This window comes from Manacus candei, unplaced genomic scaffold, assembly GCF_025592945.1.
Source record: "Manacus candei isolate 608988 ecotype Guabito, Panama unplaced genomic scaffold, ASM2559294v1 h1tg000007l, whole genome shotgun sequence".
NCBI classification, from domain to species: Eukaryota; Metazoa; Chordata; class Aves; order Passeriformes; family Pipridae; genus Manacus; species Manacus candei.
This window is the reverse complement of record NW_026138055.1, coordinates 6,887,328-6,906,396: the sequence shown is the minus strand read 5'-3', so window position 1 is coordinate 6,906,396 and position 19,069 is coordinate 6,887,328. Positions and strand designations below refer to the sequence as shown.

Below are 19,069 nucleotides of genomic sequence, written 5' to 3'. Positions count from 1 at the left end.
TCTTTATATATAAATATAATAGATAATATAAATATATAAAATACATAATATAAATATATATATAATAAAAAATCTTTATCTACATATCTCTCTATCTCTGTGGCAGGGGCAAAGTTTTTCTCTGTTCACTCTTCTTTATGCTTCCTCCACTCATGAAAACAAGGAATCTCCAGGAAATCAGGGGGAAGGGGTAGAGCTGAGGAGCATCTGTAGGGAAATAGGTGCTGCTGAGTGTGCACAGGTGGGGAGGGTATTCCAGCTGCAGGGAGCATCTCTGGAGCTAGGAGAGAAACTTGGGACATGAAGGGGGAAAAAATAGGGAAAATGAAAAGCAAAAGGAAAATAAAAAGAAAAAGGAAAAGAAAAAGGAAAAGAAAAAGGAAAGGAGGGAAAAAAGAAAAATGAAAAAAGAAAAAAACAAAACAGCAAGAAAGCACAAGATCCTTCATTCCTGCCAACCTGCCAGACTTAATAATCCATGAAATTATTCCAGGGAAGGGCCCAAAGGCCTAAAAGAGAAACTCTTGATCTTTCACTTTGATTCAAAACAACATGAAAAAAAATTACTCATAAGTGGGACAAATACCCAGGACTTGAGCCACACATATCCTGAACTGGCCACAGTGTTACCAGCAACATTTCCAAGGATCGACCTGATCCAGGCACACAAAGAGAAAATGGGAAATAGGGCAGAGGCTGTTTCCTGCTCCTCTTCCGAAGCACGAATCGCAGCTGCTCCCTCCGGAGAGGTCAGGCACTGGGAATGTTGTGCCTCAGCGTTTGCACAGCCCAACAGACCCTGGGTGAATATTTATTTCCAGTATTTCCCTGGATAAACTGCTGTTAGCTCCAGTATCCAGGGAACATGCCAAGCTTCGGTGCCCAGTATGCCCTGCTGATTGAAATATTTTTGTCAAGCTTTTTATTCTTTTTCTATTTTTAAACAGAGTTTAGATAAAGATTTTTAAGGGATACCAACATGCTGTTTTAAGGGGGAGCAGAGGTTTCCCTGTGCCCAGCAGGCACCTATCTCCACTTCTCCTTTGATTTCTGCCTACAAAAACCTCTCAGAAGACTTAATGGGGCCTTGGAAAAAGGAGGGAGAGGGACTTTATACATGAGCAGATAGTGATGGAACAAAGGGTGCCCACTGACAAAGGGCAGGTTTAAATTAGATTTTGGGAAGAAATTCTTGGCTGGGAGGGTGGTGAGGCCCTGGCACAGGTTGCCCAGAGAAGTTGTGGCTGCCCCATCCCTGGAAGTGTTCAAGGCCAGGTTGGACAGGGCTTGGAGCAACCTAAGATAGTGGGAGGTGGCCCTGCAGGGGGTTGGAATGGGATGAGCTTCTAAGTTTCCTTCCAACCCAAACCATTCTGTGATTCTAAGACACACCCAAAATCACCTTTGTAATTACGAATACCACAGGACTTGTCGCTTTTAGGAGTTCATCCCCAAGCTCCTGGAGTCACATCGGGCCGTGTTAAGGAGAAAAGAGACCCCCACGCAGCCCGTATGGGGAAAAGACACCCGGAAATGGCGCTCTCCAAAATATATTACTAAAAAACCCGCCAAAACCTATTTTTTGTTGGGGTTTTATTTGTTTGTTTGTTATTTTCTTACTTTTTTTTTTGTTTGTTTTGTTTTGTTGTTGTTTTCGGGTTAGCGCTTTTTCTATTTTATTTTTTTTCTTAAATAAAGTAGCATTTTCAGGCGGTCTGTAACTTCCAAAAGCAGGGGCCGGATCCTCAGGATCCTCCCGGTTGCCCCGGTCCCAGTTCCCCCGCCCCGAACCGCGGGACACCGCGGCCCCTCGTCCCGCCCCTCCACTCTCTGATAGGATGCAGCTCCTGTCCATCACTCCCCTACGGACTCTTCCGCTGTCCCATTGGCTGGTGCGTGGCGGTGCCGACCAATCAGCAGCGCCGCGGGGCGGATTTCCCGCGTGGTGGCGGGAAAGGGTCCCTGTTTGGCGCCAAAGGGGAGCGCGGCGCCTGCAAGGGGGGGTGAAGATCGGGGCTCTCCCATTGCGGGGTAGGATCGCGGCGCTGCGGGGCCAGTCCGGCTCCCTTGGGCTATCAACGCCTTCCCCTGTAGCAGCGGCAGCAGCAGAAGCGGCGGCGGCGAGATCTCCCCCCGAGCGGCCACAGCATGGCGGCGCCGGCGGGCGGGCTGGAGGATGCGGAGCTGCGCGAGGCGCAGCGCGACTACCTCGATTTCCTGGATGATGAGGTGAGACGAACTGGGAGACGCGGGTGCTGCATCCCCTCTGTGCCCTCTAGGGCTGGGAACCGCCTGGTCTGTGTGCCCGCCCTCCCCCCCCCCCCCCCCCATATGTACCCCTCGGGGGTGGGGAACACCTGGTCCCTTTGCTTCCACCTATAGACTCCCCCAGCATCAGGGAGCACCTGGTCCCTTTGCCCCTTGAACCCCTGAGACTGGGCAGCGCTTAGTCTCAATGCTCTCCCCGCCCACAATATGTACCCCTCGGGGGTGGGGAACACCTGGCCCCTCTATAGACCCCCCCCAGCATTAGGGAGCACCTGGTTCCTATGCCTCTTCCAATATGTGGTCCCGGGGATGGGGAGCACCTGGTCCCTATGCCCCCCCACCCCCTTGAATCCTCGGGGTTGGGAAGCACTTGGTACCTCTGCCCCCCGACCCCCTTGAACCCCTGAGACTGGGCAGCACTTGGTCCCTGTGACCCCCCCCCCCCCCCCCAATATGTACCCCCGGGGGGGTTAGAGAGTACCTAGTCCCTATGTACCTATCCCTCCCCCCCAAATATGTCCCCTCGGTGTTGGAGAGCATTTGGTCCCTGTGCCCCTCACCCTCCCCTTCTTCCTTCCTGGGAGTTGGGCAGTATCTGGTCCCTGTGCCCCCCCTTCATCCCCACATGAACCTCCGGAGGTGAGGGATCACTTGGTCCCTGTGTTGCCCTGTCAGGGAATAAAGGGAGTCAAGCTGTGCAGGAATCACTCCTGGGGGGTGTCTCACACAGGTGGGAATGCAAAATGAGTTGTTTTTTTGTGTGTCTTTCCCCCGCTGCCACTTGCAGGAAGACCAAGGGATTTACCAAGGCAAGGTCCGGGACATGATCAGTGACAACCAGTGCCGGCTCCTCGTCAACATCAACGACCTGCGGCGGAAGAACGAGAGGAGAGCCAACAGGTGGGGGTGGGCAGGGGGGGCACCTACCTGAGAGGTAGCTCCAGCTCTGGTTTTGCAGGTCCATTGTGGCAGGGAAGGGCCAAACTTTGTCCTATGCACCAGATCCTATGGAAAAGGTCCACCTGCTCTTTTCCTCCACGAGACACATCCCTTCCAAGCTTGTAAACTTAGAATTTTGGCAAAAGGCTTTTGCAGCAAACTGGAGGTGGTTATATGATATAAATCATGGAATGACTGGGGTTGGGACATTAAAGCTCATCTGGTTCCAACCTCCCTGCCATGGGCAGGGACACCTTCTACTAGACCAGGTTGGTTAGACCCAGTCCAACCTGGCCTTGGACACTTCCAGGATTGGGGCAGCCACAATTTCTCTGGGCAACCTTTCCGGGGCATCACCACCCTCCCAGGGAAGAATTTCTTCCCAATATCCCATGTAACCCTGTCCTATCTCAGTGGGAAGCCATTCCCTCTTATTCTGTCCCTCCAGGCCCTTGTCCAAAGTTCTTCTCCACCTCCCTTGGAGCCCCTTTAGGCACTGTAAGGGGCTCTAAGGTCTCCTTGGAGCCTTCTCTTCTCTAGGCAGGACACCCACAGCTCCCTCAGCCTTGTTTAGGATGCTTCGGGATATTTTTGATCAGGCTTGCCCACGGGACATGTGAAATTTCCCAGATGTGCTTGGATTTGTTCATCTTCTGAATGTGGTGCCAGTGGACCTCACGCAGAGCTGTGATGGACTTTAAGGTGCTTCCCTACTTCTGGAGCACGCGGGGGAAATGGGACAAGTGCTGAGGAGGAGGGCAGGAGGGGCTGATCCATCTGCATTGTCACCTCCCTGTGTTGCAGGCTCCTGAGCCATGCCTTTGAGGAGCTGATGGCCTTCCAGCGGGCCCTGAAGGATTTCGTTGCCTCCGTGGACGCCACCTACGCCAAGCAGTACGAGGACTTCTACATCGGGCTGGAGGGCAGCTTTGGCTCCAAGCACGTGTCCCCACGGACACTGACGGCCTCTTTCCTCAGCTGCATCGTCTGCGTGGAGGGCATCGTGACAAAGTGTGAGACTGGGGGGACAACCCAGGGCTGGAGGGACCAGGTGTTTGCTGTGGAAGAGCTGGAGCCCTCCAGGAGTCGTGGTGTGGAGAGGGGCTTTTGAGAAGGACGTGGAGTGACAGGACAAGGGGGGGATGGCTTTATACTGAAAGAGGGTAGATTTGGATTGGATCTTAGGAAGAAATTCTTCCCTTTGAGGGTGGCGAGGCCTTTGCCCAGAGGTCTTTCGGGTCCCCTCCAACCCAAGCCTTCTGTGATTCTGCGTCCTGGCAGTCTGGGCCAGGGAACAGGGGGCTTGGCAGAAGGTCGTGGGTGTTGGGTTGGTCTTTGAGCTCAGCAAATCCTGTCCATGGTTGACAGGGGATTGTGACCCATGTGCAGTTTAGTGTTGGAGATTCCGCTGAGGACTCTCTGCTGACAGAAGGGAGGGACATCCCAGCCTCTGACTCCTCTGTTTTCCAACCTCAGGCTCTCTGGTTCGTCCAAAGATCGTCCGGAGTGTCCATTATTGCCCTGCCACCAAGAAGACAATTGAGCGCCGATACACGGACATGACCTCCCTGGATGCCTTCCCATCCAGTGCCATCTACCCTACAAAGGTGAGGGGAATTAGCCTTGTGGGAAGCATCAGCAGGTTCCTCTAGGGAGAATGTGTCAGCTGGTAAAGCCCAGCCTTCAGTCCTGCTAAAACAGCCCTTTCCAGCAGTCATGTGCGTGTTGGGTGATGCCTGTCTTCCTCCTGCTTACCTGACTCACTTCTTCTCCCTGTGTTCCTGAAAAGTGGTGCTAATATTTTTATTGGGGTTCCTGCTTTTTAGGATGAAGAGAACAACCCCCTGGAGACAGAGTTTGGCCTCTCAGTCTACAAGGACCACCAGACCATCACCATCCAGGAGATGCCCGAGAAGGCCCCGGCGGGGCAGCTGCCACGCTCAGTGGATGTGGTTCTGGATGATGACCTGGTGGACAAAGTGAAGCCTGGGGACCGTATCCAGGTGGTGGGGACATACCGCTGCCTGCCAGGGAAGAAAGGGGGATACACCTCAGGGACTTTCAGGTGAGCCTTCTTTGGGCTTCAGCCCTCCCACTCTGTTTGGTCAGGTCACATCTCTGGAAGGTGAGACCTAGGACAGCCAGGTGGCCATCCCTGAGCTGGGGCAAATGGTGGCTTGAATCACTTGGGAATGGTTTGCACCTTGATCCTTGAGCATCAGCCTCAGAATCACAGAATATTCTGCATTGGAAGAGACCCACGAGGATCACTGAGTCCAGCTCCTGGCCCTGCACAGGACAGGCCTAACAATCCCACCAGGAGTGTTGACCAAACACTTCTTGAGCTCTGGCTTAGGGCCACGGCTTAGGGCAATGACCACTGCCCTGGGAAGCCTGTTCCATGCCCAACCTCTCTCTGGGTGAAGAATCTTTTCCCAGTATCCAGCCTAAACCTCCCCTGACAAAGCTCCAGCCATTCTCTCAAGTCCTGTCACTGGCCACAGAGCAGAGGTCAGTGCCTGCCCCTTGGCTGCCCAGTTGTGAGGAAGCTGCAGCCCGTGATGAGGTCTCCCCTCACAGTGTGTAGCTGTGACTTCCAGCTGTGCCCAGAGGGGGTTGGATGCTCTTAAAGATGCTTCTCTAGTGGCACAGCAGTCAGATCGAGGGGGCTACAGCTCTTGAAGCTTCCCACCCCCCTCCAGGGCTTCCTAGAGCAAGTGGAAGTTCTCTGGGGTCTTTCTGGGGTTTGCAGACCTGACCACAGCTGTGTCCCTTCTCCAGGACTATCCTCATCGCCTGCCACGTGAAGCAGATGAGCAAAGACGTGCGGCCTCTGTACTCTGCTGCTGATGTGGCCAAGATCAAGAGATTCAGCAAGAGCCGCTCCAAGGTATTTGGGTCTCACATCTGGAAGGCAGGCTTGTGTCTGGGCATGAAGTTTTGGCCAGAGCAGCTTGGCATGTGGCTAAGGAGGGTGTTGGGTTGCAAGTAACTCTTGAACCCTCTTGGCAACGTTGCTGCATTTTCCAACTTGTTTTCTTTGAGTTTTCTGCTCAGGCTGTGATCAGATCTTGTTGTTTTTGTTGCTACTTCTGTGCTGCTAGCAGGGCAGAGCATCCTTCCTACTGGCAGCTCTGCTGTGTCATGACCCTGCCAGCTGGTTTCCAGGGAATTTCCGCTGCAGGAGAAGCCCCTCTTTCTACTTCAAACCCCAAACCAGAGCAAGATACTACCCCAGCCTAGTCTTATGCTCAGAGCTTTGCTCTACAGTGTGTAGAGGAGCAATTGTTGCTCTCACTGCTTTCAGTGCTTGCTTGGGTGACAGAGACGGGATGATCCAGGACTTCAGAAGAGTCCCACTGAAAGAAAACTCTGGCTAAAGGTCTTCTCCTTTCTAAATAGTTTGCATCCGTGTGGCTCTGCGATAGGAATAAGCTGAAATTTGGGCTGAAATGTTCTATTGAAGTATTGCTTTGTTCTTACCTGCTGCAGTCCGTGTGATGGGCCATGCTTTGCCTCTTCTGCCTTAGGATATCTTTGACCAGTTGGCCAGATCTCTGGCTCCCAGCATCCATGGGCACGAGTACATCAAGAAGGCCATTCTCTGCATGCTGCTTGGAGGGGTGGAGAAGATCCTGGAGAACGGGAGCCGCATCCGAGGAGACATCAACATCTTGCTGATAGGTCTGGAAGGGCTGGGCAAAGGCACCCTTGGTTGGTGTCAGGGGGTGGGATGAAGGGACATTTCTAAGACTTAGTTTCATGGAGTAACTGGGGTTAGACAGGACCTCTGGAGGTTGCAGGTCTGGAGCCCTCAGCGCAAGAAGGTTGTGGACTGTTAGAATGGGTCCAGAGGAGGCCACAGAGATGCTCCCAGGGCTGGAGCCCCTCTGCTCTGGAGACAGGCTAGGAGAACTGGGGGTGTTCGGCCTGGAGAAAAGAAGGCTTTAGGGAGAGGTTAGAGCCCCTTCCAGAGCCTAAAGGGGCTCCAAAAGAGCTGGAGAGGGACTTTGGACAAGGGCCTGGAGGGACAGGACAAGGGGGTATGGCTTTAAGCCGAAGAAGGACAGATTTAGATGAGATGTTGGGAAGGAACTGTTGGCTGTGAGGGTGGTGAGGCCCTGACCCCGGTTGCCCAGAGAAGCTGTGGCTGCCCCATCCCTGGAAGTGTTCAAGGCCAGATTAGACAGGGCTTGGAGCAGCCTGGTGCAGTAGAAGGTGTCCCTGCCCACGGCAGGGTTTGGAACTGGATGATCTTTAAAGTCTCTTCCAACCCAAACCATTTTGTGATTATAGAGGGTCCCACAACCTCTGTGGGCCACTATCCCAGTGTTGCCCACCCTTAAGGACATTTCTTCTACCATCCAGTCAGAATTTCTTGTGTTCCAAGCTGTCCCCCTGGCCTCTTGACCCATCACTATCACCTCTCAAAATTCTGCCTCCATCTTCTATATTTCCTCCCATCCTCTTGATGATGGCAAGAAAACCATCCGTTACCTTATTTTCTGAAGAGTGAACAAACCCCCTTCTGTCCCCTTTTCACTCCACCCGCCCGTGCTCTGAGCACCCCCAAACTAGACATGGCATCCAGGTGACATTCAGTTGTTATCTGGGTGATTATGTGGTTGTTAAAGGTGCTGTTCTCCGTTTCAGGAGACCCTTCTGTGGCCAAGTCCCAGCTGCTGCGGTACGTGCTCAGCACAGCACCCCGGGCCATCCCCACCACGGGCAGGGGCTCCTCCGGCGTTGGCCTGACTGCTGCTGTCACCACGGACCCTGAGACCGGTGAGGAGCATCAGGGTGGTGCTTATTACCACCTGGGAGGGACTCTGTGAGATCCAGGGCTGCTGTTCTCCATGATCTGGGAGGTCTTTTCCAACTTGAGTGATTTTTATAATGTTCGTTCTGCAGTGACACTTGTAGGACTTGCTCCACCCGGAAGCTTTATGGTGATGGTTGTGGTGTTTTGGGATATTTTCTCCACCTCTATTAGGTGGTGGTCTTCTTTACTCCTCTTCTACTTCGTGTCTCCCATGTCATGGCTAGCAGCAGCCTGGAATTTTTCCTTCTTGTGGCCTTACTCCTTATCCTAAGTGTCCTTTGTGCTGTCAAGTTGGGCAGGAGATAGGCAACCCTGAAGGTTGTTCCTTGAGGCTTACCCTCATCCCAAGGGTGGATGGGGATGGCAAGGCGGGTGTGTAGGGGCTGCTGGATGGCGACTGACCCTCCTTTCTCCCGCCCCATCCCAGGTGAGCGGCGCCTGGAGGCGGGAGCCATGGTGTTGGCCGACCGGGGCGTGGTGTGCATCGATGAGTTCGACAAGATGTCCGACATCGACCGCACGGCCATCCACGAGGTGATGGAGCAGGGCCGTGTCACCATCGCCAAGGCCGGGATCCAGGCCCGGCTCAACTCCCGCTGCAGCGTCCTGGCCGCTGCCAACCCCGTCTACGGCCGGGTGAGTGCTGCTGTCAGTCCTCTCCCTGGGGCAGGATGCTGGGGGGAGGCAGCTGGGAAAACCCGGAAGATCGCCCAGACTGGTGACTCGGTTCTTACTGGGGTTGGGATCCATGGGACCTTGTCGGTTTGTTGTCTGTTTGTGCTCATGGCTCTCCTGGAGGGGAGAAGTCTCCTGGTTTGTCCCCTCATCTTGATTCTGCCTGGGTGTCTGGGGCAGGGCACTGGACCCTCATCCTGGTGATGAGTCTCAGTCTTGGTGTCTGATCTGGGATCATGAAAAATATTTGTTTTCCTTGGAAATGAGAGCTACAGCCGCCTTGCAGGATGGGGAAAAGCAGCTGTACTGCTGCAGCAGGCTGGCTTTGGTGTGGTGTCCAGCTGCCAGGACACCTATCCATCCCTTCAGGCCTGGCCAGAGGAGGTCCCTCCAGCCTCCCTGGCAGCCAGGACCGGCCCATGAGGGTCTCCTGTAACCCCTCACGTCCTTCCACAGTACGACCAGTACAAGACGCCCATGGAGAACATCGGCCTGCAGGACTCTCTGCTCTCCCGCTTCGACCTGCTCTTCATCGTACTGGACCAGATGGACCCCGAGCAGGACAGGGAGATCTCGGACCACGTCCTGCGGATGCACCGCTACCGCAACCCCAACGAGCAGGACGGGGATGGTGAGTCCCTTGTAACCTTGGCTCGCTCCTGTCTCCCTCCTTGGTGGGTTGTCACCCCTTGGTGGCGTCTCTTAGGGCTCAGCACCTCTGCCTCTGCAAGGGACTGGTTTTGGTGGCTTTTAGAATTTGTTCCAGAGACTAAAAGCCTGTTCTCTGTGACACTTCCCTCTCCAGCCATGCCTTTGGGCAGCGCTGTGGAGATCCTGGCCACGGATGACCCCGACTTCACGCAGGAGGAGGAGCAGGAGCTCCAGGTGTATGAGAAACACGATGACCTCCTGCACGGGCCCAACCGCCGCAAGTGAGTCCTTCATCCCACGTCCCTTGGGGCTCTCTGGGGGTTTCCAGCACTGTGGGTTCATGGGTTTGGCTTGAGTATCCAGGCAGTGACTGATTGCCGTTGCCAGCAGTGGTCCAGGGGGAGGTACGTGGGCAGGATGCCAAGGGAACCTTGCTCTGGGCTTGATCTCTTGTGCCAGGAAGGTGGGGAACATCTGGAGCTGAATTCCCTACACACCTAGATGCCCCTGAAGGGTGGGGAAAAAAGCGATTGGAAGGCCCATCCCCGCCTTGGAGAACGCAGGTGTACGTGTGTTCCCACAGGGAGAAGATCGTCAGCATGCAGTTCATGAGGAAGTACATCCATGTAGCCAAGATGATCAAACCCGTGCTGACCGAGGAGGCGGCGAGTTACATCGCGGAGGAGTATTCCCGCCTGCGCAGCCAGAGCCAGATGAACTCGGACATCGCCAGGGTGAGCCCTGGGAGCAGCTCCCTGCTGGGCCAGGAGGAGGGAAACTGAGGCACAGACTCCTCTGTGTCCTTTATGAGTGTTTCCCACCTTGGATGCTGTGGTGTGGGTCAGTCTCACAGAGACACCTCCCTCTCTCTCCTCAGACCTCCCCCATCACGGCCCGGACCCTGGAGACCCTGATCCGCCTCTCCACAGCCCATGCCAAGGCCAGGATGAACAAGACTGTGGATCTGCAGGATGCTGAGGCAGCTTTGGAGCTGGTGCAGTTCGCCTACTTCAAAAAGGTGAGGGAAAGGTGTCCCTCTGCTCCTGGGGGATCCTGGGGTTTTCATTGGAAAGGTTGGGCTTGGTGCAGGCTGAGCACCCTGGGCTGCTGGTGCGACCTTTCCTGGACATAATGTGGGATGAGGCCACCATGGTGGGATCTTGGATCCTTGGGTTTGGTCCCGTAAAAGCAACTTGAGTGGAAAACGGGGCTCAGTCCATCCTGCCTTTGCCACACAGGTGCTGGAGAAGGAGAAGAAGCGCAGAAAGCCGGTGGAGGAGGACTCAGAGACTGAGAAGGAGGAGGATGAGGAGTCACAGCCCAAGGAGGAGCGCAGGACGAGGAGGTAGGAGCCAGAGCAAGGGAGGGATGTCATGCAAAGGGCATCAGCCCCTTCTGAGGTTGCCATGGGCAGTGCTGGTCTTGGGGGAATAATCCAGATTTTACTGAGCTAGGTGGATCGTCACTCCCAATTTGTAGTAGAGGGATATGATTATTTCATGGATAAGGAACTGACTGGATAGCCATGTCCAAAGATTTGAAGCACTGGCACAAGGTGCTCAGAAAAATCCCTGGAAATGTTCAAGGCCAGGTTGGATGGGGCTTGGAGCAGCCTGGTCTACTGGAAGGTGGCAGAATGTTGGAACGAGATGAGCTTTAATGTTCCTTCCAAGCCAAACCATTCTATGATTCCATAACAGCCACAACCCTTGGGACTGCTGCCAGCTGGGTCCTGTGCCATGGGCAAGGATCTGTGGCCAGAGGGTGGGTTACCTATGAGCCATAGCTACCCTGTGAGTTCCTGGACAGACACCTTCAGAAGCTCAGGGCGTGGGCTCCTGCACTCCATTTTTTCTGGGAGTTCAGCTGGAGCAGGGCTGACCTGTCCCCTCTCCCAGGAGGAAGAAGGCACGCACGGAAGGCGAAGAAGGCTCCTACGACCCCTACGACTTCAGTGACGCCGAGGAGGAGATGCCACAGGGTGAGTCCCTCGGGTTTTGGTGGCACGTGGCTCTTTAGGGTGCTGCTGCCTTGAGCCCTGGTGGGGCTGCACAGCCTGGGGAGCAGCAATGCTGCTGTTCCTGGGGTCCCTGGCATGGTGCAGCCACCATCCAGTGCCACAAATCCAGATAAACCTGTCTGTGTGGGACAGGGTTAGATGGGATATTGGGAAGAAAATCTTCCCTGTAAGGGTGGTGAGGCCCTGGCGCAGGTTACCCAGAGAAGCTGTGGCTGCCCCATCCCTGGAAGTGTTCAAGGCCAGGTTGGACAGGGCTTGGAGCAACGTGGTCTAGTGGAAGGTGCCCCTGCCCATGTCAGGGGATTGGAACGAGAGGATCTTTCAAGTCCCTTCCAACCCAAGATATTCCATAATTCTATTGCTGTTTAATTCTTTTCCACTCACTTCCAAAGTGCTGCAGAAATAGCAATATTGGGAGGCAGGTTGGTGTCACCCGCCCCATCCTGAGGCCAAGAGCTTTTGCTGTCTGGGTGCTTGGACACCAGGCAGGGTGAAGGTAAGTCTTCCTTCTGCTCCAGTTCAGGCACACACTCCGAAGACGCCCGAAGCCTCGGCCACTGGGGAAGAGAAGAAGGTGGAGTTGGCTGAGCCAAGGTGAGTGGGGGCTGGAAGAGGAGTCTACCCCTGCATGTCCACCCCCCTCAGTGGGTCCAAGCTGTTGTCCCATTGCTGGAGATGCATCTGTGGTGCTCCCAGCTCCAGTTTTGGCTTTCCTGCCGAGTGCTGCTTCTGGAATGGGGAAGGGCTGTGGCATCCTGGGCTGGGAAGGAGGGGAAAGACTTGTGTGTGGTCTCTAAGGCTGATTACTTCTCCTCTGACCAGGTTGAAAGCGTTCAAGGCTGCTCTCCTGGAGGTCTTCAAAGCTTCCCACGCCCAGTCTGTGGGTCTGAAGAATGTGATGGAGTCCATCAACCGCGACAACCCCGAGCCCTTCTCGCTGGCTGAGGTGAAGGGGGCCTTGGCCCACATGCAGGATGACAACCAGATCATGGTGTCTGATGACATTGTCTTCTTAATCTGAGCCTCTGGGTGGAAGATCCCAAGTTTTTGTGGACTCTCAGTCTGGAGACTCTCTGTGTTTGCCTTCAACTCTCTCCTGAAACCTTCATCTGGCTGAGCTGGACTTAGGGGAGCTCAAGTCTCTGCACTTCCTTTCTGTGCACTGCTGGCACAAAAGAAGAGCCAGGAGCTCTGGAAGCTGTTAACTGTCTTCAAAGTGGAGCATTTGGGAAGAGGCTTGTTTCTGCAAGGAGATGAAAGGAAAAACCTAAGAGCAAACTATCAATGTTCTTAATGTATTGTTTTTAGCTTTGGTGGCTTTTTGGTGGATTTTTTTTTTTTTAATGAAAAAATCTGGATTTAGGAATCCAACATTTAGTAGTGGTGGTGAGGAGCAATGTGAGAGCTCCACTACTAGTGAAGCTTTTATTTTTCCCTTTTCTTCCCCAATTACATAGGCTAGATCTGCTTGTCTCACAAGGAAAGATGCCTAATGCCTGTCTTGTTGGTTCTACTTTTCCCACCCATCTTGTGGAGGATGATTCCTAGTGCTGGAGGGACAGGTGTGGTCTGACCTGCTCCATTGCCCATGGTCAGCTTGATTTCCAGATTTCACAATCCTGGTGGGAGTTTTGCCCCCAGGGAAGGACATGGGTGTTCAGAGTTGCCCTAGGAATGTGTCCCTGGCACAGATGGGTTCCATCTCCAGCTGCTCCTCCTTTCAGCCTGGAATCATTCCCTGGGGATGGCTTTTAAGAAAAGCTGACTCTACAGTGAGACCAGTTTTACTGCTTGTGATCCAGTGCTGCTGAAGGTTTGGGATTTTTTTTTAATTTCTTTTTTCATCCTGGTGAGTTTGAGATGAAGCTTTGGAGAAGCCCCTGAACAGCACTGGCTGTTTGCTGTTGTCCCTGCCCATCCCCAGAAACCTGCACAGCTCATGTTCTCTTGTTTCTGGATGCCATAAATCTTAATTTGATAAATAAAAATGTTTATATTGTTTAATCCATGGCTCTCTGCTTACTTAGATTTAAAATACCCACTTGTGGGGATACAGCTGTGCACCCTTTTGGGGACCTGTGCTGCTCTGCAAAGCTTTCAGGCACCTGCCAGCCCATTTTGGCACAGGAATGGGCTTGGGAATGTCCATCCACCATGTGCCTTTGGCTTGGTGGACCAAATACATGCAGAAATTCCTGTGAGATGGGTGGGCAATAAATGTGGGCAGCTCCTGCCTCTGCCCACCTGGAGCTCTGCATCTTGGCAGCATCTCAGTGTCCGTGGGAAAGGGTTCCCTCATTTTTCTTCTGCAGACAGACCTGTTGAACTATAAAAGCTGGACTTTTGAGCTTCTCTCATCCAACACAACCATGACAGTGGGTTTGGAGGGGATTTTGTATGTTTGCAGCCTCCTAAAGATCTCTGATTGGATGTATTGTGCTTCCCCAGGGTGACCTCAGATCCACAGACAGTGTTTGGTCTCATAAAACTGCAGAGATTGGTGAAGGTGAGTAAAACACACAGATGGTCTCTGATGAAGACAGGCTGGGAGAGCTGGGGGTGTTCACCTGGAGAAGAGAAGGGTCCTGGGAGACCTTAGAGTCCCTTCCAGTGCCTAAAGGGACTCCAGGAGAGCTGGAGAGGGACTTTGGACAACAGCTTGGAGTGACAGGACAAGGGGGGATGGCTTCCCACTGCCAGAGGGGGGGTGAGATGGGGTATTGGGAGCAAGTTCTTCCTTGCGAGGGTGGTGAGGCCCTTGCCCAGGTTGTCCAGAGAAGCTGTGGCTGCCCCATCTCTGGAAGTGTTCAAAGCCAGGTTGGATGGGGATTGGAGCAACCTCAGATAGTGGAAGGTGTCCCTGCCTATGGCAGGGCTCCAAATGAGATGAACTTTAAGGTCCTTTCCAACACAAACCATTCCATGATTCTATGATTTGGTGTTTTTCCTGCCCTTACAGCTGGGGAACCGCTGAAACTGAATTTCCCAAGATAGGACACCAGGAGGAGCTCCAGGGCAGATAAATCTGCTTTATTTTATTAATCCCATAGCCTGGAGTGGTAGGATGTGGCTGCCTACCTCCCCCGGGTGCTGGTGGCCACCTCGGTCTATCCTGGAAACTTGGAAAGGGAGAGGGGCCTTTGGGGACCTGGGAAAAACAAACAACTCCCACAGGCAGAGAGGTTTGTGGGGATCAGCTGGATCTGACCAACAGCCTGAATCTGGGATACCACCAGAGAGATCATCCAGCTCCTGGATGCTCAGCCACATGGACATCTGCTGTATTTTTATATATATTATAAAAAAATATATATTATAAAAATGTATTTCAGTTTTGGGGCCTTCACGACAGGAAAGACATTGAGGGGCTGGAGTGTGTTCAGGGAAGGGAATGGAGCTGGGGAAGGGGCTGGAGCACCAGGAGCAACTGAGGGAGGTGGGGGGGTCTCAGCCTGAAGAAAAGAAGGCTCAGGGGGGACCTTCTCCCTCTCTGCAACTCCCTGACAGGAGGGGGGAGCCAGATGGGGGTTAGTCTTCTCCCAGGGAACAAGGTAATGCTTGTTATAATATTTATATAATATTATTTGCTATTATATTAAATTTACAGGCTTTGTTCTTACTGATGGGAGAAAAAAACCTAAAAATTCCATAGTGGATGAAAATGATGATGGGGTGTGTGACATTTTAAAAGAAAAGCAAGGAGAGAATAGAATGGAGGTTGTAATTCTAAGAAACCTGGCTTGAGTAATATCAGGGGCTCAATAGGGAAGATCCCTATTGAGGGAAGTGTGCAGCCTTTCTTGAGTGACATCAGGCTCGTTTTGATATTAAAGATCACAAGTAAGAAAAGTAACAGTTCAGGGAATCCAACAAAAACAACCAAAGAGTTTGGTCATGTGTGTTCCTTGTCACCTCCTTTCAAGTTGTGTCCCTAATAATTTCCCTGGTCTCGTCCCTTCTGCATGGGATGGAGAAGAGGAGCTACAGCTCTGGCCCTGACCCTTGTTTTGACCTGACATAAAGCCTGCCCATTGCTACCCTCATGCCTCACCCACCAGCCAGCCCATCTGTCCTGCCATGGGCTTGGTCCAGCACCCAGGACTTCCCTGGCACCTTATTTTATATAATCCTAGAATGATTTATGTGGGAAAGGACCTTAAAGCTCATCTAGTCTAACTGTCCCTGTCCAGTGGGCAGGGACACCTTCCACTATCCAAGCCCTGTCCAACCTGGCCTGGAACACTTCCAGGGATGGGGCAGCCACAGCTTCTCTGGGCAACTTTTGTCAGGGCCTTGCCACCCTCACAGACAAGATTTTCTTCCTAATATCTAACCTAACCCTTCCCTCTGGCAGTGGGAAGCCTTTCTACCTTGTCCTGTCCCTCCAAGCCCTTGTTGAAAGTCTCTCTTCAACTTTCTTGGAGCCCTTTTAAGCACTGGATGGGGCTCTAAGGTCTCCCTGGAGCCTTCTCCAGGCTGAACAACCCTAGATCTCCCACCCTGTCTCCATAGCAGAGGTGCTCCAGCCCTTAGAGCATCTTCATGGGCCTTGTCACATTGTACCTTAGTATTGTATTTCTCAAACCCTTAGTCCACCTCCTCTCTGCAGGGTTACTGATTCTAGAAATCAACCCTGCTGTTTATCTCTCTGCTGCAGGACAGGTGAACACAGACTGCAGGGATTAGGAGTGAATTCCCCACACCAGCACCATCAGCATCATGTAAGCCCTGCTTCCCACTCATCCCACAGCTCTGACCAAAGCATGATGAAGGCTCAGGGGGTGACAGCCGAAAATGAGGTTTGTCCTTGACCTGTGGAGGGAGCCCAGAGGTGCCACTGGTCCCCTCTGAGGTCCCACAGCTCTAACACAGAGCTGTGGTCACTGTTGTGCTGGAGCAACATTCCCATGCAGAGGTTTCCACTGGTGGTACCTGTGGCACACCTGGCAGCCCCATTTCCCCTCAAATTTTGGTATTTTCCATTCACATCCCTTGGCTCTGGTCTGCACTTGGCCATGAATCTTGCTGGTGTGATAAAGCCCTGTGAGCAGACCCTGCCCAGAGTAACTCCTGTGTGGATGTGATCGGTCAGAGCTCTAAACCAGAAGGTGATCTTGTGGTGTCACACGTCAGAAGGGTAAAACCTGAGGTGGCCAGAGAGGCAGGAGCAAGCTGCTGGAGTACAAGCCCTGCCCTGTGCTGCAGCCACCTCACCCTGAAATATTCATTCAATCCTGACATCTAGAGCTTTCAGAGGCTGCAATCCCAACCCTTTGCTGCTGCAGGCTACGGAAGGTCCTCTGAGCAACCTGATCTGGTGAAAGATGTCCCTGCCCCTGGCAGAGGCTTGGAATGAGGTGAGCTTTAAGGTCCCTTCCAACCTAAACTATTCTGTGATTCTGTAGTCGAAGCCCAACCTGAAATGAGGCATTTCTTATGCCTGAAGTGCTGTGAAAACTTGAACCTGCGTGCAACAAATCCTGCAGTGCAAACAGTGGGGTTTCCTTATAGTAACTCAAGAGTAGAAGAATTCTTTTAAGTGAAATAAAAATTTTATAGTTTATTTCCAAGTCCCAATCCCTGCTCCAAGGCTGTGATGTGTGGGGAGCGAACAGCTTTTTGAGATAACTATATATTCCTAATTTAAGGAAAAAATTCTTCCCTGTGGGGTTGGTGAGGCCCTGGCACAGGTTACCCAGAGAAGCTGTGGCAGCCCCATCCCTGGAAGTCTTCCAGGGCAGGTTGGATGGGTCTTGAAGCAACCTGGGCTAGTGGAAGGTGTCCCTGCCCAAGGCAGGAGGGTGGAACTAGATGATCTATAAGGTCCCTTCCAACCCAGACCATTCTGTGATTCCATGAATACGAGTATTTTTCCTCCCTTCTAATGATTCGTGTTCGGTGACCCCTTTCAATCAAATTTTCAGTGAACTTCAGTGAAAGACAAGTTCAATTATAGGAAATTTCGTGTCAAAGAGGGAATCCCTGCTGAATTTACAGGCTGCTGAAGGCACAAGTTGTAAGTGGAAAGTGGTGATGGGGGCTCATAACCTGGTGTTTGGCGTGACGACGTCATTGCTTCATCACAGGTAACAGTTTCCACTTAACCCTGTTCCTGCACAGTCCAACCCATTTTTCATGGCAATACCCTTTCCTTTCACGATGAGCATTCGGGGGAAAAAAAGGAGGTCAGATTCTGGGTTAAAAAAGGTGGATTTCTGGTAATTCTCCCCTCTTTTGGTCTTCAGTGCTCAGTGTCGGATCTCAGTAGATGTGCTGGTGAATACACAGAACAGTCAGAATAGGAACATGTGTCACAGGATTTGTGTTACTTCAGGTAAACATAGTAACCTGAAATGTGAAAAACTTATGTGAGAAGAGTCTCTGGTCTCTGAGCTGAGAGTTGATTCAGACCACAAAATCATGACAACATCCTGCAGTGATGTAAAGCATCAGTTGATGGAGATTTCTGATGGTATTATTCAGACCAGACTAGTCCCTTCTCACTGGAAAATTACACAGATTTGTAAGAGGATTCTGATTTTCTGTAGGACCGAAAATGTAATGAACCTGTTGATTTCCTGGAGGACTGAAAATGAATTGGGTTGAAGAGTCCTACACTTCAGTCCTCTGCTTCTAGCTGGGCTACATGGCTTTGGGAAACATTTCTCTCGGGGCTTTTCTCTGCAGAGACCTCTCAGATCATTGAGATCAGCCTTTGACCAATTCCCACCTTGTCAACCACACCAGAGCACTGAGTGCCACGTCCAGTCTTTCCTTGAACACCTCCAGGGATGGGGACTCCACCACTTCCCTGGGAAGCCCATTCCAATGTCTAATTACCCTTTTTGAGAAGAAATTCTTGCTAACGTAGAACCTAAACTTCCCCTGGCACAGCTTGAGACTATGTCCTCTTGTCCTGTCACATATTGCCTGGGAGCAGAGCCTGACCAGCACCTGGCTACACTCTCCTGTCAGGGAGTTGCAGAGAGGGAGAAGGTCCTCCCTGAGCCTCCTTTTCTCCAGGCTGAGCCCCTCTAGCTCCCTCAGCTGCCCCTGGTGCTCCAGCCCCTTCCCCAGCTCCATTCCCCACCATGAATGTCCAAGGAGTCCATCCAGGAGAAATGCTACTCCAAGGTCCACCCAGTTGGCAAGGTCAGAGAAGGGACAGGAAAGCAGCACTGATAGCATAGCTCAGGCAGGCACTGGAGTCAAAGCTGATCTGGAATGGGGGCCCTACTGATGGTGGTTGAGGCCATCAGGGGTGATCAGGGCCCTTACAGGGCCTTTCAAAGAGAGCAGAGCTTTTTGTGGAGCTCTCCAGAGCATGTCAACACAGAACCTTGGCAGTGAAAGGGAGAGACATCCCAGGTCCTGGTGCTCTGAGGTCTCCCAGGAGGAATTCCCTGTAGCTCCTATTCTTCCCCTGCTCCGTTCTTGCAAGACAGAGGGAACCCCAAGACCAGGTGGGGATGAATTGTGCAGCTGGGGCCAAGGGAAGTTAAATGGTGAAGTCCCACGTGCTGTCCTCATTTTGAAAGCCTTGCTGGGTGCCTGGCTTTGCAGCTTGCTCATCTCTGCCGTCTGGTTTGTGTGAGGCACGTGGAAGTGCATCCACACATGTGTTTGTGGTGAAAGAACATTATTATTAGAAAGAGGGGGTGGGAGGCAGTAAAAAAAAAACCTGCCTGAACAAT

General features: G+C 52.5%; 1 protein-coding gene across 1 annotated transcript; it reads left to right on the top strand.

Moving 5' to 3' along the window:
• The first annotated feature begins 1,981 nt into the window (after window positions 1–1,981).
• On the top strand, window positions 1,982–13,333 carry MCM3 (minichromosome maintenance complex component 3). Its single transcript, XM_051812613.1, has 17 exons — window positions 1,982–2,229; window positions 3,056–3,168; window positions 4,012–4,220; window positions 4,684–4,814; window positions 5,034–5,272; window positions 5,989–6,097; window positions 6,738–6,891; window positions 7,861–7,992; window positions 8,457–8,665; window positions 9,161–9,335; window positions 9,510–9,636; window positions 9,939–10,089; window positions 10,233–10,373; window positions 10,594–10,700; window positions 11,254–11,336; window positions 11,894–11,969; window positions 12,198–13,333. Exons 1-17 carry the CDS (start codon window positions 2,149–2,151, stop codon window positions 12,394–12,396), a joined length of 2,436 nt encoding a protein of 811 aa, XP_051668573.1. The 5' UTR covers window positions 1,982–2,148; the 3' UTR covers window positions 12,397–13,333.
• The last annotated feature ends 5,736 nt before the right edge of the window (window positions 13,334–19,069 follow it).